A 25,071-nucleotide genomic window follows, 5' to 3' on the forward strand; every position below is an offset into this window, starting at 1 on the left:
AATTATTAACAACTCAACTTGATTTTTAGGTCATTGCGGCAAAAAGTATCGATGGAAGTCTACATTGCGACGTCATGAAAACGACGAATGTGGTGATAAAGAGCCATCACATCAATGTCCATATTGTCCATACAAAGCCAAACAACGCGGCAACCTCGGTGTGCATGTTCGTAAACACCATTCGAACATGCCGCAATTAGAAAGCCGCCGAAAACGAAAGACTTAACTTACGAATAACACACACACTACTTAGCGTGAATAATTTCGTTTTTTTTTTTTTAAATTTAAACAAACCAATTTTCGCTGAATAGTCGTGAATGCGACACACACACATACACACAAGATTTCGCCATATAACAAAGGAGGACATATAAAAAACATTCGCAAATTCTCGAATAGCACAAAAAACTGATCACAATTCAAATCAATTCTATTATTTTTTTGGATTTTCTTATTTATGTGAAACTAATGAGCCAAAGTTGACACTGGATGCTGGCATACAATCGCATTGTTGCCCTTGTGTCATTGCCGGTGCATTGAATTAAGTTATATATACATATATATTTAACGTTTGCGTTTAAACAAATCAACAAAATGAAAAAAAAAAAAAAAAAACTGAACAAAATACAAATGCGGAAAACAAAGTGAAATGCAAACGAAAATCGAAATTTAAAAGTCTGTATATAAATTGCAACCAAATTTTGATAAAATGATAGAGTTTATGAATTTTGAGATAGTTCAACACAAACATATATATTTTTCGAGTCAAACAAATTTTATTTTCTAATCGTCGGAAAAGAAAGCAAAACGAAACGAAAACACGGGATTGAATTTTATTTTTGTGAAATTGAACATGCAGACGCGCGTACGCAATGGGTGACCCACCGTATTGGTGAACTCGGCGTTATGTCTTGCATGCTTGCATACGAAAGAATGTGCTTTTTGATCCTAACGCGCGCGCACCAACACAAATAAACTACTACGATTCAGTGCTTCGAAAATATTTGATGTAGTTTAAGTTAGAATTTACTGTTTTTATACGGAATTACAAGCATTTTCGTTTCTTCCTTATTAATCGTGGAAATCAAAGCGATAACGAGGTGAAGCTTTTTTTTAAAAAGAAATTTGTACAATGAATAAGATCTCGTCATCAACAACGTGCACGAGTGCCAAACCAAAATACTGAATGAACTTCGTACACTTCCAAGTCGTTCGTGTCATCCGTTCTAGTTCAAGTCACGATCGAATTCAAGCGAGAAAAAAAAGAATGATTGAACGGTTGAAAATGAGAGATTTTTACAAAATGGAAATGACATCCAATTTTAGATAGACATACAATCAACTACTTAAAAACGAATGTCAATCCGATATTTTTGTGATCTCTAAACTATAAACTCAAACAAGTGGTTATCACATCCCAAAGATTTTAAATTGACGAATTTGCTTATAAGTGCGAATGGTTACGGCCAAACACACGCTTACATACAATATACACTTACACTTAATTAATTATTCACTTATATTTAATTATGGTTTGTTGAGAGAGAAAAAAAACAATGATTGAAAGAACAAACATTATAGAACGTTCTCATCGTTTGCATTTAATGATCTTATGTTTATCGGACTTATCACTATTTTATACTAATACACATGGCCATGGACTTTGAAGGATTACGCGGATAGACAATTCCTTAGAAAACCCAGACAATGAAATTGACTGCATTTTCAGTTAAGATTATCCTAAATATCTGACTGTGTTTGGTATATTTCGACTTTATGATTTGGCAATTTTTGGAGTTCCAATCAAAACGTACCGAACAGCCCGCTATTTACAACATTTTCGCCTTAAAATCCAATTAATTTCTTTTTCTGAAACAAATCGTATGCCATTCAAGACATTTTCTGGTTCTACTTCTGACTTTATTATATCACTTTAAATTTAAATTAGAGATAGTTTAGATGAGGACGGTATATTTGGCCGTTTGTGCAAGATCCCGAATAATTTAAAATCAAACATGAAACTGTTTTGCATATCTGCAGACAATTACATCGATTTACCTTGACAGTAGATCGATGTGCATTGAACCGACATTTAAAAAAGAAGAAGAACAAAAAAGGCAATAAATCAATCAAGTATCTCCCAGTTTGCTAATGATAGCCGTGCATGTCGTTCCCCGCCTTCCATAGTGTTTTTTTTCTTCGATTAAAAAGAGGAACGACATTCAATTATTTCAATTCAATGAATGATATTATTTTAGAGCAACACATGTTACAATATAAATTTATTTCTATGCGTAATTGAGCATTTCCTTACAATTTATGATATATTTGTGTATTATGTGTGCTTCAATTTAGTGAGAATTTTGATTTCTCTTTACAATTTTAGAGCGTTTTCTTTCCTTTTTTTAATCGAATTATTCATATTTCGATCAAAATTTCGGCTACATCCAAAAGTTGACACACGAAAAGTGCCAATCGAAGATTTTTTTTTTTGAAATAGTCAAAAAACGTCGAACCTCAATTTCGTTGTCATGAAATCTTTTGAATTGCCAACACAATCAGCAGCTCATGAATTCTTATGATTTCAACAACAAAGAGATAACATTTAATTTAAGATAATTGTATCTTTATTATCCTTACTTCTAGATTATTATATTATGTACCAAGTGACAAATATTTTTTGTACTTTTTCCCACCCACATTTTGGCCATAAACCATTCGTATACGTTTTTATTTTCATATCATGAATCAACATACAGATTTCATACATGCAAAAGATTGAGCGGTTCTTTACATAAATCCATTTTAGCAGTGCATGCGACTTCTCATTGCTCTCCATACAAAACTGATAATGCATTTTGTTTTTTTTTTTTTGTTTCTAGTCAAGCTAAATAAGTAAATAACCGAATATCACAAAGAAAATTCCATGTGTCTCATATGAATCGAATCCATTCAGGTGAATTACACAAATTTGGTCGATGAATACACAAATACACGTCTGAAGAGAAGCCCATGTTTCATAATATTCCACACTTCTCTCGAATCCATTATACGTATTTAAAAAAAGAAGTTTGACATCTTACCATTTTCCAAATCATCCCAGAAATTATAAGCGTTGACGATTGTTGATCATTTTAAACTATAGAAATAGAGTTCACCAAATATAAAAAATGGGAAAAACAAGAAAAAACAAATAATAGATGAAATACAAAGAAAAAAGAAAAGTTTACTATAGATAAAAAGAAAGTTTATTCACTATAATATTGCTCTGGTGGAGAATATTTTTGAAATACCAATTCTACGGAGTGTTTGAAATGGAATCATTGAAAATTGAAGTCAATTTGAAATGTGAAAAAAATGTTCATCAAAAGTCAGTAGAAAAGAGAGAGAGAGAGAGAGAGAGTATCGATATGCCATGACAAAAATGCTGCAGAATTGTATTTGAGAAATAATTATTCCGGTTCACCATCGGCTATTAAATGATTATTAATATTGTTCGATAAAATGAAGACGAAACAAGCCAACACTAGTAGCCAAACATCCAAAAACTATATAACTTCAAATTTGCAAAGAAATAACCAAGCATGTCCGCGAGCGCCTCCTCTGCGAGCCAGCTCGACAGTACGTGAGCGCTTAGCTCAGAGAGAGCTGGCTCATTTAGGTGGCGTTACCATACAAAGAAATGACATTTCTTCATATAGTAACGCCACCTAAATGAGCCAGCTATCTTTGAGCTGAGCGCTCACGTACTGAGGAGCTGGCTCGCTGAAGGCGCTCGCAGACATGTTTGGAAATAACCCACACAATATTTATGAACACATAATGAAATCCTTGTCGAACGTTAGCTTGGATCGTTCAGCGTTCATGCTGACCCGTGCAATCTCAATAGATCGACAAACAAACACTTTTAACATGTTGAAATATATATTTCGGGAAATTAATACTAATTAATTTCGGTCTAATTTTTCATGTTTTGTCGTTTAGAAAAGAAAAATCGAACCTCCAAACAGTAAGAAAACAAAAACGTTTCTAATTTGCGCTCATTTTATATATTTTTTAAGAATATAATTCGAATTAAGTCTTTCGATTTGAAACGAGTACATTGATTTATAACCATAATATTTTTTCATGAAAAACATTTTTTTTTAGAATTACTAAATCGATCTATATAAGCATTAAGAAAAATGAAAGAAATCGAAAAATAAATATTTTACAAATAAGGAGTTTGGAAAGGTTCAAAGGTGTTTGTAATTAAACTCTGTAGATTTTGTACATACTTTGGTGGTTTCAGCTGAATTTATATTGTATTTTTAATGAAATGGATTATAATCGATTGTTCTGTTTTTTTCTTTTCTGTTAACATTTCGTTCTAGATGAACATTTGGCCATTGGAATGTCGGAAGTATATCCGTGTCGAAAATGCAATCGCATTTACGCACGGAAATATACACGATCGCGACATGAACGCCTTGAATGTGGCATCGATGCACAATTCGAATGCCCATTTTGTAATTTTCGTGCCAAACATAAACACAACCTTAAGTCACATATTGCGAAAGGCCATCGATGAACCAACCCAATTCCAATATCGTTCATTCCACAAAAAGGTACGATATTATTTCATTTTGGAATTGACATTCATTCAACAACATTTCCTAATTCAATAGTTCCAACAAATGATTAAATCTAATCGATCTTTATTTTTCTTTTCAGCATCAAAAGAAATTATCATGAAATCATACTGCAAACAACTATAAAATAGGAAATTTTATAATTGAAATTCGATTTAGTAAGTTGCAATCGTCAAAATTACATTTCTATTTTGTTTCACTACTAAAATTACTCGAAATACCAAACATTGTTCATAGACGTAAGAAAGGCAATTTAGTCATTTTTAACGTTAAAAGATGTAACGTTTTTAGGCTTTTTTTCCGTCAAAATCGACTGAAATTTCAGTGTAAACCAAAGGGATATTTCAACTTTTTTGACCAGAAAAAACGCCATCGTACGTCGTACCCGTAAATTATTTTACTGTACATTTAGGTGGTAGAGGTTGAACAAAAGTTTTACACTAAGCATAAACTTGGAAAGAGCTTGATAAACTTGATGAAATACATATATTTTATGGTCGCTGCATACCCCTATGGTGTAAACCAACTGTAAGAATATTCGGAACGAGAGAAATGGTAGATTTTAAATCAAAGAGAAAAGAATTCTGTGTCAATTAATAGTGTTCACACAAAGGAGCAATCGATATTCACACTTCCCGAAGCAAAAATAGCATTAGCGTATGCAATAAAATTCCATGATTTAAATTGTTCATGTTTTGATTACGTTTTAAATTGTCCAGAGATGGCAAGCAAAACTAATGTGCATATTCCCGCTATTAGTTTTGGTTCATTCTGAAGTTTGTTATTGTAAACAAACCGCCGTTCACAATTTCACCATGTCATGAAATATGAAACTTTGCTTCGTTCGACCAAATTCAGATTGAACAACCAGCAACTAAAATCAAAAGGGAAAAAGGGTAACGCATTTGAATTGTTATCGTTGTGACATCGAACGAGTGATCGAACCGAAAATGCATGTGGATCAAAATTCAGCGGAACATCAGCTATTTCCACACAACGTACGGCATGCTGAACAGCGAATGGGCCAAATACAAGAGTGATCCTGTCACAAATAAGATGCCACTTGTGCCACGACCGCCAAAAGTGAAGAATTTCATCGCAATTCCCGTCCATGACTTCGATCTCAAGCATATTCGCATCGACGTCACGCATTTCCATGAAATTGCTTGTGGTTTGGGTGCTTTGAAACATGCTATAGGAAAAAGAGGCGGAAAAGTGAGCATCAGCAAGGAAACTTACAAGAGAAATCCGGCACAGTGGTGGAAACACGTGTTCAACATGAAGAAAATCAACAAAATCGGCGGGAGAAAAATGAAATTCAATTGCTCTTTTATGACTGATAGTGTTTCCGTTTCGCTCATGTACATCAAATCGAACCATACGCTGGATGCGAAGGATTTGAAGACAATTGAGGATATGTACCGTGAAGGACGATTCGTATATGAGGGGACAGCCTTCTGTTGTTCCCGGGAGTACGTGACATTTGGTTGCGTAGGTAAGTACAAATGAAATGACTTGGTTTTCAATTGAAAAAAAGGGCATTGATTTCATTCTATTTTCGTTCCATTCATTTCATGCACAATTGGACTACGCCCGAATGTCACTCTTTTTTGACGGAAAAAATGATTGTATCTATGGTCAAACGTAACCCCACATTCAACCCTAAACATATACCCGGGTTCGGATATATTTCATTTAATAATTGTTACTTGGGTCTATAGACGTAAGAAATAAAGAACTAAGCGTTTTTGAACTATTAAAACATGCATATTTTTGGGGGGAAATTAGTCTTTTATCAACCTATTTTGTTTGTTTGCGCATGTTCGTTTGTAGTTAACTAAGATCAAATGTCACAATTTCTCGATTTGAAATCAATTTCACTAATTTATTCTGTGTGTTTTTCTATTTGTTGCAGATTGGTGGTATTCTATGGAGTCGGATAAAAATGATTGTCTGGTAGCAAAGCCATTTCAATGTGAATGCGGTTCATCGTATTCGCATAACAGCAGCTTACGTTTTCACCGGCGATGGGAATGCGGAAAATTGCCGTCATTCGAATGTCCAATCTGTAAATATATGTTCAAACGGAAGAGCAACATGACAAAACACATTCAAATGGTCCACGGACGCAAGCAATAATAGATAGGACTCAACTTCCGGATCACCGGTACCTATTTTGAACCAATTATCACAATCATAACCCATAATCGAATAGTAAAAACTAGTGAAGCTTTGCATTTTTATGCACTCATTTATAAAGTATTTGAGTAGATTACCATTCGCTAGTTCATACCCAAATCCATTCAAATATTGATTGCCCGTGTTATAATGCACTTCCTTTTCGCTTTTACATTTTGTATTCAACCATCCTAGATGATTGATTAAGAGGAGTTGACACCTGATTTCTGTGACACACCCGACTATCATCCCGATCATGACTTGGAAGATAAATAAAAAAGAGCACGTAACTATGATCAGGTATTTCGATGTCAATGTCGATACAAATCGAATGGATCGTTGAAACTGGTTATCATCGTCGAAAAATGGATCAATTCAATAATTTAAACCGTCATGCCGACTCACAGTTCATTTCACGTGACATGGTTTGCATTGAATTTTCATCGAAAAAGCCTCTCTATCATCTTGGTCTTCAAATGCATTTCCTGAAGAAATTTTTCATAAGGCTAGTTAAATGAACGCTATCGTTTTCGATTCCGTTATTTGTTATTTTTAAGTGTAAAGCAACCGAGTTTTGCATCTTTGTTTTAACAAATAAAATGGTAGAAAAATACAATGATTAGTTTTCGTTCACTTACACATACCGTCAAAAGGTATATCCATTGCACACACACATCCAATTCATTCAACTAATATGTCTTTCGTTTCTTTTTTACTTACAGATCCGAAAATGATTATTCATGTGATTGAAGATCATGAGAATGGAGCCAGTGACTTGGATGATGATGATGATAGTGTGCTAGATGCGTACAGCTATCATATGTCGATTCCTACATTGTCCACGTTCACTCCAGTCCTAGGCAACGATGGCTGTTTCGTATGTAACTGTGGCAAAATAAAGAAGAACATTACAAGCGATACCATGGCAAATGGGAATGCGGTAAATTGCCAACATTCCAATGCACACACTGTGGTTATTGTGCCAAACACAAAAACAGTCTTAAACAGCATCTCGAACGACGGCATTTGCATGTTCCACAAAACTGCAAATAGATACTCTTGACCATTTTTTGTTTTTGAAACAATGATTTATGCTATAAGTTGACAGTATTGTTTAAGTTTTGTTTTCTTTTTTAATCAGACATGTTTGTTCTGGCCAAGCAAGACTTCCATTGTAATCGAAATAAAGGTGTTATTTTTTAATTAAAGGAGAAAATTTAGTTCAATTTTTCAGGCATTCAATTGCGTTAGGCTTGTTGAGCGAAGGCTGATCGTGGTGGTTCAAAATCAATTCGAAATACAATTTTTCTAATGGAATTATTTTTTATTTTAGGTAGACGGTATATGGACCAGGTTCAAGAACAAAAGCCGAGCAACAATATTCCAAAGAAAAATTGCCTTGCTCCACTTGATTTAGATACAACCCATAATTAAGCTCCTGTGCGTGTGTGCAAATGAGCAATCAGTTAGTCGAAAAAGATAATTATTGACTGAGTGAGCTGTTAATACAAAAGCTACGCTAATTATTGGCCCACCCCCCCCAAATTCATGACACCGCGCATTCATTTCTCGCTAATTATGATTTCTCTTTTCCGATTGTGACTTTTTTTCGAATAAAAAATAATGTAACCGTTTTTGTTTCCTTATTACCAGTTTAAACAAAAATAAATGTTGTTTGTCCGTTTTTTCTGTCGTAGTTTTGTTTCTGCTAAATTTATTTTCCATATTTGTTTCTTCTATACTCGCGGGTGCGTTTTTTTCTTTTATTTGTTTTCTCTCTCTCTCTTTCTCTCTCATATGTATATCCTTTCCAGACGTTTCGTAATTCATTTATTTTATTACATTTTCAACACACCAGTAAATTTTTATGTAATCGCTAACAAGGGGAGTTATCAAGCTTTTGTCAATAAAGAATGCCATTCAACGATGGCATTATCACTAATTTTACTGTACATTTAGATAGTAGAGCCTAAACAAAAGTTCAACACTATGCATAAACTTTGAAAGAGCTTGATAAAATAGATGTATTTTTCGATCTTTGCAAGTGCCCTATGATCGCTAACATTACATTAATTTTGTAATATATTCATCCCCTCAGTTCATTGCGGAATGATTATATATAACCATTTATAGAGGCTATATCATAAATGAAAAACCAAATCCATACATATTCACACAAACCACTCGAATCGCTGTACACAGAATAACAAAAACTCGTATTGTTTCATATTTGTCCGATTGTGCTTGACTGGTCTTGCATCCATTTCATAGCGTTAATTAGCATTAATCCGCACATTTTCAACTATGGCATTTAAAATTAATTTTTTTTTGTTTAATGTTTTTTTTCTTCCTTTTTTTGTTCATGTATGCAAGTTCAATGTAATGAACCATTTTTTCTAGACTTTATTTTAATTCGTTTTGGTTTTTTTCGTTTTTTTCTGTTTCCGTTTCTCTTTTTTTATGTTTTGACTCTCTGCCAATTGGCGTGTGCGTTGCTTGTGTGCGCGTTTCTTCCAACGCAACTTGTTAACAACAACAATGACAATACGTGTGTTTGTGTGTGTGAGCAGCAACAGAAAACTTGGGCATAACGCAAATAGCCGGATTGTCATGGGCACAGTGGAATGCAAATTTGGTGATGCCATTGGTGACATTACAAGAGGGACAACAGCCATTAGTATTCTCGTCTGGTGATCGATGCAGTTCACCTGAATCCAATGAGAATGATCCGAATGAAGACGATTCGTCGGAAATGCCAACGGTCCAATCAATGCAAACCGGCACCGGTGCACATCAACAGGAAAAGGGACAACAACAAACGCACGCCCAACAAACCAATAAAGATACCAGCATCGATGGTGGCAAATCGAGTGATGGCGAATCGAAGAATGGCCAAGGATATTCGTGTCCCGAATGTGGTCGTTTTTATAAACTCAAGTCATCGTTGCGTAACCATCAGAAGTGGGAGTGTGGCAAAGAGCCACAATTTTCATGTCCATTCTGTGTATATAAGGCCAAGCAAAAAATGCACATTAATCGACATTTGGAGCGTATGCACAAAGAAAAAATCAAATTAGAAATGAGCAATGGCATTCAAGTAGTCAATATTAAGGACGAATCACAAAATTTAAACTCAACCGTTTGAAAATTCCCACAATGGTGAAGAACGAATAAGAAGGAAAGGGGAAAAAATGCCAAATTGATGATAATTCCACCCACTAACAAACACAATTTAAGAGTATATTTTATATTTGTATTTGTTTTTCCGCGCATGAAAAGACACATCCACAACAAATTTCTTCTCGCGCAACAAAGTCATACTAATTTCGAAGGATCGTGGGTGTGAAATGAAACGAGAAAAGACAAATTGAAGAAGAATTTCGAGAAGAAAAGACAAATAATTCATTGCATTTATAAAACTCATCAGATATTCCCCATAAGAAATGCATAAAACCTTTCCATTCACTCCATGTGAATGAGATTTATTGCTTTTAAGCCTTCTCCTTAGATTCAGTTGACAAATTTGTCCAAAATTCACAATAATATTGGCAAACAGCCGCAACAACAACAACAAAAAAAAACACACACAAGATTTTCTCTTCAATACGTGTAAATAAGCAATTTTTCATATTTGATGCACATATTTTTTTCTATATATTTACAATTATTATGAAACACACAAAAAAAGACACCATTAATCAAAGCAATCGATGTTTAATGAAATCGATATAAATTTCATAGCTTTTATATTTTCATAGATATTTGATGAGAATTTTTTTTTTTCAAATTATTGTTTTTTTAGTAAATAATATACAGGAAAAATGGAAAAAAAATTCAATTGAAGAAGCCATATAAAGAAAACGAAAGCAACAAACTTGAAAAAAATCAAGACAATATCATTTGAAAAATATCCATGCTCTTTGTTGAGAAGAGCATGGTTTAGTCGTTTCCATTGAATCAAAACGTCATTACACGAATACCATATATACAATATAGTATAAACTGGGTATATGCAGATTAAGCCTCACACCATTTCCAGCAACCGTTCTATTTTTTTTTTACAGTATTCTATATAGAGTCAGTGTCATATTGAATGAATTATACAGCTCTGCTTGAAATAGGCTACCGATTTTTGTTTTGTTTTTGAACAAACAGTCATAGTGATCCAGACAAAATGCATATTAACGTAAATTACAAGATATAAAAGGCATGCTGAAAATATTGACCAAAAACAAAAGCAAATGGAAAAGAAACCATTGTGTTAATATTTTTTCAGTTAGAAGAGATGATAATTTATTTCCTTAAGAGACCAAAATTTACCTCATTACTACATTTATAATTATTCTTATTCTATTTTTTTTTTTTTCAAATTTGATAAATATGTTCAATAAAACTAAATTCGCCTCCGAATGGTTTCGAACGATGTTCAATATTTGACGAGGGGTGCATATCAAAAAAAGGTCGCGAAATTATTTGAACTGTCAGTTATGGGATTCTTGATTTTAGATCAAGACCAACGAAACCGATTAATTTAGTGATTGTGCATAAGCGTAGGGAAGAAGAAAAAAAAATGATGATTCAAATCCCCGTTATCGACAATGACAATGAATGAATCATTTTGGTTTTTGAATATGAGGAAATGGATATTATTTTTTATTATTACAAACCTATAACATATATTCTATGATACAATCTATTCTTTCCTATTGATTTAATTACTCGCGCTTTCCCCTGTACACACACAAATTTCAATACAAAATAATTTGCATCTAAATGATATCGGTTAAAAAATGTGCCTTTTGGAAAGTGAGAAGAGAAATTTCTTTCTCCTTTCGACGAATGAAATGTAAAGGAAAAACTAAATACGAAATCGCCTATAAAACATTGTGTGCGATAAAACCATAAACACAAACAGGTGTTTCAATATTCATTTGAGACATTCAGTCCCGCATTCAACCAAGAAAAAGACAAATAAGTCAAAAATCGTGCAGGCGCGCAAGAAAAAAGGAAGAAAATAGAATGAAAGTGACAAAGGAATTAAAATTTGAATGAAACCACACAATACATTCCAGTTAACCATATGAAATATGAGTTTTCACACAAAAATATCATTATATATATAATATATACACATATGTATATGCAGGAGAACCGGTTAGATTCAACTTGGCGAGCGATAATCTCTTGTAATTCGTTTGCCTGTTTTCTAAATGTTAATTGTTGATAAATGAAAAAGGAAAATGAATCAATTTTTTTTTCCTCGTGCAAGTTTTGTTTTCCTCTGACAAACAAATTGAGGCGAAGAAAAAAAAACAGCTAGCTCTAAGGGAAAAAAAACATTAAATCAGAATACTCAATGAATGAAATAGAAAGAAATATGCGAACGATAGCAGGCACAATAGACTGTTGTCTTGTGCATCGATGGAAATAAATGAAATAGCTTTTTTCCATGCGTGAAAAGAGGAGAGGCAACGGAATGCCTCAAACAGTTTTTGAAACAGCTGCCATTGTTATCGCCAAATAGACGAAATAATTTGAAACTAAGACGCACTCCATTTATTCGATCAGAATCCAAATCTCATATACGTTCTCTTTTGAGCAAGAAACATTGCTGTTTTTTGGTTTTAAATGATCGCTCTTAGTGATATCTCTTGTGTAAGAGAGAGAGAGAGAGAGAGAGAGAGAGAAAGAGAGAGAGATAGAATGTCGTTTTCATTCATTACAATTTTACTGACACAGTAATTGAATTATTATTATTATATAAAGAAACAAAAAAAAACTATGTTAATATTACTATTGTATCGCGACAGTCAGTCACACTCAAACTTTAAGTCGAGTTGTATTTGTTTTGCTTTCCTTCTATATTTTTTTGCTTTTTCAATTTATTATTGCTATATGTTTAAACACGTACATTCTTCTATTTTTTTTTCTCTCCTTTGAACTATGTACTACAATTTATTGTTTTTTCCATTTCAATTTATTTTCCATCTTGTTTTCTATTTTATAAATCAGCAGTAGCCCCACAAAATAGCAGTTTATATATAATGTGGGATAAAGGATGCCGCGATAACAACAACAACAAAAAATACTTTATTAGTTGCAACAAAAACAAGAAAAACTGAGACAAAACAAATTAGAAGAAAAGCGTATCAATTTATAAAGAGATATTCCATTAGTTATGTAAGCAATAGGATGATGAACAGTTCGCCGATACATATTTTTCAACAGAAAGCAATCAAACTAGATTGATACAACTGAAACGCGATTTAAAAATGAAACAATACATTTTCAAAAAGTTGATAATTTTATACGATTCGTTCACCTTCTTTGGTAAAAAAAAAAAGAGTACATAGGCGAGTTTTATGCACAATATTTGGGCGACCTTTGTCGCGTTCATACATAATAAAATATAAGCCCACGTGCTAATGGGTGCTCTTAAATCGTTCCATTAGAAAAAAGACAATAGAGATAAAATAAAAAAAACCATTCCATACTCTTGACAAGTAGAAAAAAGCTAAAACTAAAGCTAAAACCCGCTGATCATGGTTCTTAAATCAGTCGTTTTATATTTTTTTTGGTACATGATTCAATTTCAAATTCGTGTATATGAAAAAAGAAACTATATTTATATTCAGTTTAGTGTTTTGCTCCGTATTATACGGCATTGAATAAAGACACCTAATTATAACCAAGCATTTGAATCATTTTGACACCACACGATAAAGGATCACATCCCACATTTATTTCCCTTAACTAACCTATTTCTTTTCTTTTCTCTTTTAGGTAAGACGAAACAAAAAGCATTAGTACAACTTGAATGTTGAGATCGATATTCCAAAGTGGAAGCAACCTTCAGCCGGAAAACTGAATTGAAGGGAAAACCAGAATAAATGAACAAATAAAATTAAATCGAAATAAAACATTCTAACTCCTGTGACCAACCACTTGTTTGATTAATTCAAATTTGATATTTCAATATGCTTATTTTAATGATCTTTTTTCTTTTTATTTCAACAGAAGATATTTTTTCTAGCATTTTTTTTTTGTTCTGTTCCGTTTATGAAAACCCGTACACAATCACCATATGAAGTTTGAGCCTTACCAATTAGCTTAATTGCTAAAACTAGACGTTTTTTTTTTGTTGTGTTCATTTTTTTTTTTCATAAAACAACAGATATTTTGTGTGTATTTTTGTCGCCTGTGATTTCATATTGTTGTGTATTGCATTTGAACCGAGTTTTTTTTCATCATTTTTTGTTTGTACTGTTTGTAAATTGATATGATAAATATGCTTTTTCTCATCTAAATTTGACACACAGTTGAAAACGGTTGCAAAATGCAAGTTCTTTTAATTGAGAATATTGAAAAACAATAGAAAACTGTCATTGATCGCGTTCGTGCTTGAATTGGGCCCATATGGCTCATTTTAAGTGTGTGATGTCGTGAAGATCAGTTGCATTTTCCATACTACTCATTTGAAGTGCATGTTTATTGCATGTCGATGTCAACGGTGTGTACAATCCAGATGACATTAACTAACTAATTATTTTGATGCTAACCAAACAATTTCTTCTCTTTTTTCTCTCTCTTTTCCATTTCGATCCATAATTTTCCTTTGCTCTGTGTGTGTGCTTTCGCGCTCTGCGTACGCTCATAACAACGTATCTCAAACACAAACATAAAAACAATCGAAATCGAAAAACTGTTTAATATATCGATACGCACGATTACACTATTCAAACCAATAACAAATCAAACAACTCAAAATATCAATCATTCAATTTAACACAATCAATCTAAACATTCTAACACGCAACAATCTAACATGTTATGTTACCAAACATGTAATATGGTTTGGCATGATGATGATGATGATGATGATGATGATGATGATGATGATGATGTGAATATCGACCGGACGAAAATCAATTCAAACAAAAGTAGAGCATTTTAGCGGATTGAAATTAATCAAAATCGAACGAAGTCCGTCGCCAATCATAATATTGCCATCGTTGTCATCCGTTCAAAATGCAAACAATCAGACGGGCAGCCGATTGAAAGTGTCACGCCAGGGTGTGCAGTCATGGCAATTGAACAATTCACATGTAAATAGACGATCGGTGCAACAGCAGAAAATGTTAACGGCACTCAAATCAGCCGGTGCACGACGTGGCCAATTTGCATTGTTTGCCAGCACAATTGGATCGCATCGCAATAAATCGATCAAAACAACTGGAAAATCAGCCGTCATCTCACCAATGACATCAAGAAGCAGCGCCAGCGCCAATGCCGTCAACGCTAATGCAAACGCCAATGCAAGTAGCACACAAAACGGAAATGAAACGCCAACAAGGTAATTGTTTTGTCATATTCGATGTAATCGAATCGACACGATGAACTTCGACGTTTCGATTGATCAATCAGCATTCGGAGAATTTTGAAGCCCATTTCGTTCGATTTAAACATGATCGAATAACTAAGAAAAAAAATTAAGCATTGAACAACATTTTTTTTTTAACTAATCCATAACGAATTTCTTCAATTAAAAAAAAAACAGGACGAATACCAGCGGAACAAGCAGTGGCAATACGACCTCAAATTCGCCAACCAATTCAAAGGCATTGAAACGCGATATCAAACGAGACTCGCTTACCTCATCGACCGATATGCTTTTCAATGAGGGCGACGAAAAACCATGGTCGTGTAAAGTGTGCAAGCGTCAGTACAAGTGGAAAAACAGTTTGAATTGTCATATTAAAAACGAATGTGGCAAACCGCCGAAATTCTTCTGCGAACGAATGTGCGGCTATAAAACGAACATCCATAGCAACATGAAGCGTCACATGAACTCAAATTGCAAACCAAGATTTTTACAGTAAATGTGTTGGATCCAAGTGATACCAAAACTTTATTTCATAACAACAACAACAGCAACAACAATAACACAACAATTCGTTAAATTGCATCTAGTTCAAATGACGTAGCATGGCTGAATGTCATTTATAGAATTTGGTCATTTCAGCCAGTTGCTGACCTCTAACCAAACCTACAGGTTTTTTCTACCTATTTTCCGATTTAATTTTCTTTCATTCCATTTTTTTCTCTACGTTTTTCATTTTTTCTGTTTCATTTCACAGCGAGTTGCTTTTATTCGAAATTCGATGAAAATGTCTTGAATTCAAACTGGCAAGATATTTGCACGCAAAAAGCAAAAATGATGGAAATAACCATTGCAACATTTTCATAAAAAAAAACGCGAAAGAATAAGAAAACAAAACGATTCGTAAACAAAACATTCCATAGCAATTTCGAAGAACTGAATTTATTATTCTCGCGTGACAAAAAGACGGCAATCTAATTTTAAGAAAATCACAAATTGTTTTCTGCAACAATTTTGAATTTAATTTTTTTTCTTTTAATTTATTTGTCCTATTCTTTATTACATTTGAATTGAGAGAGAGAGAGAGAGAGAGAGAGAGCGCAAAAAAAGAGTTTCATGAATTCGTGCGTGCAAAGCGTGTAGTTGCGTGTGGTTTAATTTTTTTTTTCATAATCAACTTATTTTCCCCCATTATTTATTAGAAAATGAAAAGAAAACAAACATTCAACCCGCTAAACTCTAAATGATCAATTTTTTTTTAAGTGTAAGGCATATAAGTATAGAGATTTTCCCTTTTGAAATTTAAAAATGAACAAAAAAAAAATTAATGAAAATGACAGAAAAATGGAAATAACAACAAAACAAAAAAGGATTTAAGCCCAATTCTATTTTTCTAATTAGTTGATTCCTTTGATCGATAAATAATAAGTTGATTTGAAAGTATCCCCATATGGGTAAGACACACCATGATTGATGAATGAAATGTGCATTTTTGTCGACAAGCGATATAGCTCATCAAGTCAATATTTACAAATAAACACACAAAATCCAAACAACAATGTCCGTTTCCTAAATGGTTGAGCCCTTTTGAATGTGACACATGTAACAGATATACTAACACGTTCATATTTCGAACCTAACAACATTTTTTATGTATATAAATGTAAAAGTAGAGCCAAATACAATCTTTGAAAAAATTCCTTAAATAAAATGAACCCCACTCACAACTCTGTGTATAGGTATTGAAAAGGTTAAGAGATCCACCAATAGCAGTTGCCAGCATTGGACATTTAAAATTGATCGATCCTCAGCAATAGCATTGAAAATAAGGTTCTCAATTTTAGAGACAATATTTGCACAAAATGAAAGATAAAAGGTAACACCGATTACCGATGCACACTTTGTTTTTTTTTTCTCGTCAATTTCGACCATCCCACGGTGGATCCTCAGAAAAATACTTTTTTTCTCGAATACTTCATAAGCTAGCTATTGCGCAATATCAATTCACCAAACACTCAAAATTACCATCGTCAGCACTTGCGCATTAATTTAAAGTATAATGATTGTTTTGGTTTGTCAAGACGCAACCAAAAACATAACAAAACAAGACAAAGGCATGACATTCATACGGAAAAGTTACAATTTCACTCTAATTTATTTCACTCTAGATTAAATACTATGATGTAATTTACATATAATTAGCGCGTTGAAAAAGACATTTTAACTAATATGTTTAAGTGAAATCAATTTGATGATTAGTTGGAATTTTCTCTCCTTCATCACAACAAACAATACAAGACAAATCTTGGTCTATAGAAAAAAACATGAAAATGTGGGTCTTCGGGGCCCAGAGACCTTTGCGGCAAAGTTACTTACCTACACAACACTAGACTTGAAGCTTCTGACTAAAATTGACAGTAGATACATGAATTACATGTATTCACAAGAAAAAATGGACAATGACACACATTTGCAAATACGAATTTGAAATCGGGTGATGTTTCGACAGTCTGTATAAGGCGTGTAAAACTGCAACAACATTTTGCCTCAAATGTGTGTTGTATCAACGAGTGACAACTACCAGTTGTTGTGTATTTATTCTGAAGAAAAATGCTGAACATTTGTCAAACAATATAAAAAGTCTCAATGCGAATTGGAGTCAGAAGCCCCTAACCACTAGATCACAACACAATTGCATTTAAATATATTGAGTGACAGTTTTATTTTCAGTTGAATGCATTTGGTTCAATGTCTCACTTAGTTAGAATTTGATTTTCCGTTAGGTTTTTCATTTTGTATTAGTCATAATGTTTGGATATCCAAATATACGAGATTCATTTCATTCATCCAGAAACCAAACCAAAACAAAAATAATCAATACAATAACAAGATCACATTTACAAAATTGTAGTCATAGGAACTATTTATTCGATACTTAAATTATACTAATTACAACTAACTTATTTATTTGAACTAATTGATTTAGAGTTTTAAGAATTTTAGTCAAAAAAAAAAACTAACAAGAAAAAAGTGGTGAACACACACACACACACACACACACACAAACACCCAAAATTATCATACTTTTTGAATTAATTGAATGAAAATGCAGCAAGGATAACACAAGAGCCGAGAGCAACAGTAACAAAAATATTTAACTAAACACAAACACACACACACACACACTAACACATTCACACACATACAAAGTCTTAGAAAGCGTATATCTAAAAACTAATAAATGTAAAAAAATTATATTGAACAAGGAAAAATAAAATAAAAAAAAAAGTAAATAAAAACCAACACAAAGACAAATATTGCGTTCGTCGAGAAGTCGCTGGATCATTATTCATTGCATCGAATCGGATGCCATTCGTATTTTGAATGGTTGTACAAATATTAATCATATGCAAATTTCACTGAAATCTTTTTTCTCTTCTCATTTTAGGACAAAGGGCCAAAAACCAAATTGATAGAAAAGAAAATTAGCGAAAGGGGAACCGTGTATAAAGACCATTACGGATGCATTTATCGAGTGAGAGTGATTGAAATTTTCGTTCGTTTCCCTCCCCCCTTTTCCCATTTGGATGAAGTTGAACACATCTTCTTTCTTTCCGTTGTTATTGTTGTTGTTTTTTTTTCTTCTTCACAATTTTGATTGTTGTAGATTTTAGTGAAATAAATGCAAACCTATGCAATCTTTTACGAATTGACCAATGATTTTCAATACTATTTTTGTTTGATATGACATGGATTTTTTGTGTTTTGAGCAGTTGCGTGTTTGGTCGATGTTTCGATGATGGACGATATGAAATGATTTGAAGTCGGTTTTCATTGCATTTTAAGCTGTAATCCCGATATGAGAATTTAAATCTCGGTGAAAAGATTGCCGACCGAAAATCGGAACTATTCATTTGTTACAAAACATACAAAAAATTCAATATCAATTGGAAAATAGTATTTTCATATTCGAATCAAGCAAAGTGATTACAGTTTAAGGCCAATAAGTGTCCCGCAAATTTCGCTTTAAATTTTGAGTTTATGCGATACGATATTTTTGTTACGGGTTTCTATTCATGTGTGAATCAACTCAGAGTGAGCTGAATTGCTGTTTTCGTTATTGTTGCGTTGAGATATATAGCAATATATAGTCATAACATAATTTAGTCATGTTTATTATTATTATTATTATTATTACTATTGTTCATGTGGATCAAGTTTTGAGTGTTTTCTTGTTTCACTACCTGTTCCTGTTCTCATTATATATATATTTTATTTTACTCGTTTTCTGTTTCCTCATTAATTTGTATCCTAATTTGCCAAATAATATTCTACATATATATATATATATATCATCCACCATACACATCAACCACTCGCATAAAAGACACTGATACTTTTGTTTTCTTTATTAGCCAAAGGATTAAAAAAGATTGGCCGAAGACAGTCACGCAAATGATCTGCAATACACTTCAGCCAATCTTAGCCTAACTTTACGCTCTATAAATTCAATCAAACGTTGACAGCATTTAATGCAAACTAAATAAACATTTGTTGAAACAACAAATTAGCAAATTCATCTACCAACAACCAATTAGAATTTACAAATAAAACCCAATTCACTAGTCATCATCAATTAATTTTCACCCAAACTGCGCCTAGGCAATTCACTAATCGCAATCCATTGAATTCGAATTTAATTTATTTTCCTTTTTGTGCATTTGATTTTAAGTTTTCGTTATGAAACACTATGTTCAAATATGCCATCAGTGTGACAAGTATTAAAAAGGAAAAAGAAAGTTGATTCCATCGTTCGTTCAGCCGGAAGGCAAATTCAAATGTGTGAATGTCAAACAGGCGGTTTCACCAGAGGCTGACTGATTGACCTCCACACACACATACACATACACATAATAAATTGCGTCTCGAGATACAAATCAATAATTCGATTAAAATCAAATATTCCCCTCAATTTTTACCTTTGTTTATTTTAAACCTTCAGTTGATTCAAATAAATATCGTATTATATGTCCATTATATTTCAGCATGCGATTTGCGTACGAAATCGAATACATCATGTCATTCGACGCCGCAACATTCATCGTCGGATAGTGAACAACCATGTGATCTACGTTTATTTACGCCAACTACGTGCCTCCGTGAATTGGCTGTAAGCAAAAAACCGAAAAAAAACATGCAGAAGAGATTTCCATTTGAAATCCCGGCCGCACACAGCTCATGCCGAAAATATATGCGGTGAAAAATGAATTTTCAAACAACAACAAAAACTATTTCCAATTTCGATCGACTTGATTCTCAGGACTTCAAAATTGATGTTAAATTGAAGAGTCGTTTTTCTTCGCCCAAGTGTTTCCATGAGTTTAGCGGGGGCTGAGATTTGATTGATTTTTGAATTTGATTGACTATGGTCTTTTTACAGTTGCCGTCAAGTGTTTTGCCAGTGTCACCAAATGCAGCGGTTGTTACGCCATCAGCAACTGCACTTACCGATTCTTTAAGTAAATAATACAATTTCAGTGCAGTAAAGTTTGGATTTTTGCTGTTGTTGAGTCACAAAGTTTTTGGCTGGAGAAATGGCTGTGAGAAATTTGGAGCGCCACAAAATTTGAAGAAAAAAAAAATAAAATAAAACAAAACACCGGCTGAAAATTCAAACTTTGCTGATGAATCAAAGTGAATTTGTTGAATGCCGATTGATTATTGGCACAATCAGTAATGAAACAATTTAAAACGAAAAAAAATCAAATCAGAAAATAATCGAAAAACGGCATTCGTCTGCAAATCACGCACACATAAACACTTGTGAATCAAGAGTTGAACAAAAAAAAAAAAAAAACAACAACAACAACAACAACAGAAAACATCGATGAAATAATTCCGAACAAACCCATTTTTCAGGCCTTGTGGCAGCGGCAGCAGCGGCTGCTTCGTCAACGTTGTCGGTGGACCGAACATCACCACGAAAGATTCATTACGGCCGAGTGCCCATATTTCGATCGGATGAAGCGAGCACCGCACCGATTATGGGCGGTGCATACACATGCGAACGATGTGGCAATTCATATGCACGACCGCACAGTTTGAACCGTCATAAACGCTTCGAATGTGGCGTTGAACCAAAATTCGAGTGTCCCATTTGCCGCAAAAAGTCAAAACATAAGCATAACCTAGTGTTACACATGCGAACCCATCAACCACGATGATGATACCGATGACGATAAAACATTGCTGTATGTCATGATCTCTTGGCATTTTCTGCAAAATGCTAGGGTGTGAACGTTTCAGGTGGTATTTACAATTTCGGTAAAGGGAAAATAGAAGGAAAAAAAAACAGGAAACAATTTAACGAGAGAAAAAGCAAACATACGTGCAACAGATTTAAGAAGAAGCAAAAAATTCATTTCTGTAACACATCAATCATATAGAAAGTAATACCAATTCAGTGTGATTTTTTTTAAACGATCTATTGAAGACGAAGAAAAAATGGCAACTAATCGTTACTAGATGTAATGATGAAAAAAGAAAAGAAAAACAGCTTTGTGTATGCAACTAAATGGTGAAATACTTACGTCATACTTCTAGGAGATGAAATCCGATTTTACAAAGAATAAAGAAGAAGAAAAATAGCAAAAGCATTGAAAAAAGTAAATGAATATTGAAATCATTTTTGAAAAAAAAAAAAGGATCAAACGGTTCTAGTCTATTGAATTTCAGCGATTCAGTGGGTCACAGAAACCAAAACGACAATCGATTAAATCGTTGTGAAAATAAAAACAACCGTAGAATTTTAGTAATCCATTTTTTTTTATTCGCAACAAAAAAAATGCATATTATATAATATACAATTTGAATTGCGTATGTATTTACCAGATATATTTTAAATGTTATTTACAAACGGTTCCGAAATGAAAACGAAGAAGAATTATATATTTTTTCAATAGAAATAACGTGAACGTATTTAAAGCTAAATCTAGTTGTGTGCGAACACACACATTTCATAAACATTATTATTTTTTTCTTATTTTATCTTTATTTTCTTTGTTATAAAAAAAAATGACTCGATTGAGTATGGCATTTGGTTGAATGTGCATTTTATACAGTGCACTGAAGAGACAGAAGATTATCAATCTAGATATGGTTGATCGGATGTTTCGCGAGGGATTTGGAGTGTATTTTAAACTGGAAACAACATATATTGAATAGGAATGAAATCAAGAATCGAATTTAGAGAGGACAAAATATCGACAAATTTCAATAAAATACTAGATTAAAGCAAAACAAAAAACGAACCATATTAGTAGAAATATGACGGAACGAGTCTCACATCGTGCAATCCATTTTTAAAACAGGTATTTTACTACATCAACACAAACCCACATCCAGTTAAAAGAGTAGGCAATTAATTTGTATGCCAAATTCAGTGTTGAATCCAGCGGCATTTCAATAGTCAATTAATTATTAAACGGAAAACAAATTCTATTTATTGTGGAAGGAGAAAAAAAATGATGAAAAAAACGGGAAATCAATCTAAGGAAGAACTCTGTCGATAGTTTGCGCCGGTTTAAAGGAATGTGATATGTATACATTTTTGTGGAAACAGTTGCCATTTCACTTTTATAAATCTTCATTTTTATTTTCTAGTTGTGTAGATAGAGTTTAGGTTTCAGAATTCGTGTGTAAACAATCATCGAGCTTTATGAGGAAAAAAATTTAGCCGTATCGATTTACGAGCAATTGGTTTAATTCGTGCAACACGTGTAGATTTTAAGAGAGAGAGAGACAATTTTCATTTTATCTTATTCTCCTTTTTTTGTTGAACTAATCAATTTTGTTGTAGGAATTTTTCTGAATTTATTTGAATCACCAAAAACTAACTTAATTATTTACTTATTTCGGACCACGATTTAACTGACTAAAATCAAAAGATCAGATTGTGTTTGATTTGAATCACTTAAATAACTAATTTGAGACAAGGTTTATTCTATTTTTTTTTTTTCGTTGTTAGGTTGTATTAAATTAACGAGTCAAGAATCTTCCGCGCTGTTTTCGATAGTCTCAATTTATTTTGTTCTTTGTTTTGAGCTTAACACAAGCTCTATTTCATATTTCAAATGATATATTCATAGACGTAGCATTACGCGCGCGCGCGCGCTCCAAATGAATGCCGAAATATTTGCAATTTTCTTCAGTCGGCACGTTAAAACACGCACAATATAAACGCCGACTGACAGCCAACACAGTCGATACAATTTGTTAAAGAAAGCATTTAAATTTTAATTAATTAATTTCATTCGAATTTACCTTAAGATCACATACACACATATACATTATATATAATACTAGGGCCGCCCAGTGGTCGAAATTTGACCATTTGGGAACTGGGGGCCGACTTGAAGGGCGTTTTTCAAGCGAAAAAAGCGAAAAAACCATCCATTTCTGAGATATGAATGAAAAAATCGAAAATTTAAAACCAACTTTCTGTGGGCACAACCATTTTCGATTTTTTCATTCATATCTCAGAAATGGATGGTTTTTTCGCTTGAAAAACGCCCTTCGGATCGATGCCTCGGGTCACCGTGGAATCCGGACCTGGAGCAAGGTGTTTATTAACATGCTTCAAACTCATGTCAAACTTGACATATGTGAATTCTGAATGACATTCTGCACATCTACTCATTAAGGCCTTTCAAATGGTACCAGTGGCATCAAAATAAGTTGGGTATAAAATAGTTAAAATGGTACCAAAACTTTTTGGGCTAGCGCATTAATATATAGATATAGGGTGGCCTAGAATAACTGTGCGTCTTTTTTCTAGATTTATTTTTTGAGTACGCTGCAAAGTAACTAAAGCGACTGCTTACCGTTATATTTGTTGAGGTTTCAAGTAACTCATTTACCAATGAACATTTGATCACAATGCATACTTGTTCTGTAATAGCGACAAATGGGAAACGATGCCAATCAAAAGCGCGTTTTTGAACATCTATGCATATTCGACATTTACATCAAAATTTAAATAATTTGTTGATTACGACAGTTCAATTGCTTACGGATTTTATTTATTGATATTTGTGCTGTCTAACGCTAATAGAGCTGCTAATGATAAAGAATTGCATATAACGTTCTTTTGATTTACAATGACACTTTGTATACAAAATTATTGAACGAAAATGTGTTAAAATCAGAAAAATGTGATTTGGTGAACATTGATTCATGCCATTCTCTCTAGAATAATTTTTTTTTTCATTCTTCGCTCATATATCTTCGAAAACCAATGGTCCAATGATCCACAACTTGGCATGCGATCATCGAAAGAAATAGTAAGATTCCTATTGATAAGGATTTGGATGTAGATTCTTTAAAAATGGTGCGTACCATACGTGATTCTTTTTCGGCACATCTATGGTTCGAACTCGGCCAAATTTATGGGAAAACCAAATATGGCGGTCGAAATAAAAATATTCTGATCGCATCTACCACATGCAAAAATAAGTACTCAATTATTTCGAAAAATGTGTGATTTATGCCTAAAAAAACCGACAGTTATTCTGGGCCACCCTGTATATATTTTATATTTGTTGTTAATCGCGTAAACGAAACGAATTTCAGCATGTTTTTACTGTTATTAGACAATGTTAGGTGTTCAGTTTCGGTTTTGCCGCTTATTACTTATCATTACGGAACCATTTATTTGAACGGATGCAACACTTTATATATGTAGGATGTGGTAAAAAAGAAAAGAAAAAGGAAAGCTTATTGGAGGGCATCCACGGTACCTTTAAACGAAAGCAGCAAAAAAAAAGAGTAATAAAACATTAATAACACTTAAGAAATGAAAACAGAGCTGTGACACAAAATGAA

The 25,071-nt window shown here is 33.2% G+C and overlaps 1 protein-coding gene across 36 annotated transcripts in view; it reads left to right on the forward strand.

The window, feature by feature from the left end:
* Positions 1-25,071, forward strand: part of LOC129577491 (longitudinals lacking protein, isoforms A/B/D/L-like) — an 89,909-nt gene that overhangs the window by 52,136 nt on the left and 12,702 nt on the right. For 6 of the 36 annotated variants that reach the window (XM_055464699.1, XM_055464696.1, XM_055464701.1 and 3 more), the window contains 3 exons: positions 20,235-20,359; positions 20,630-20,708; positions 21,109-22,495. The exons of 12 other annotated variants lie outside the window; for them this stretch is intronic. In XM_055464699.1, the coding sequence (XP_055320674.1) occupies positions 20,235-20,359; positions 20,630-20,708; positions 21,109-21,413 (509 nt within the window). In that variant the 3' untranslated portion in view covers positions 21,414-22,495. Of the gene's footprint in view, positions 1-29; positions 3,225-9,379; positions 11,220-14,750; positions 15,163-15,366; positions 16,917-20,234; positions 20,360-20,629; positions 20,709-21,108; positions 22,496-25,071 lie in introns of those variants that run through there. 18 more of the 36 variants (XM_055464652.1, XM_055464648.1, XM_055464653.1 and 15 more) reach the window with 4 other exon arrangements.

This window comes from Sitodiplosis mosellana, unplaced genomic scaffold, assembly GCF_009176505.1.
Source record: "Sitodiplosis mosellana isolate CC-2019 unplaced genomic scaffold, AAFC_SMos_1.0 Smas_scaffold_6197, whole genome shotgun sequence".
NCBI lineage: Eukaryota > Metazoa > Arthropoda > Insecta > Diptera > Cecidomyiidae > Sitodiplosis > Sitodiplosis mosellana.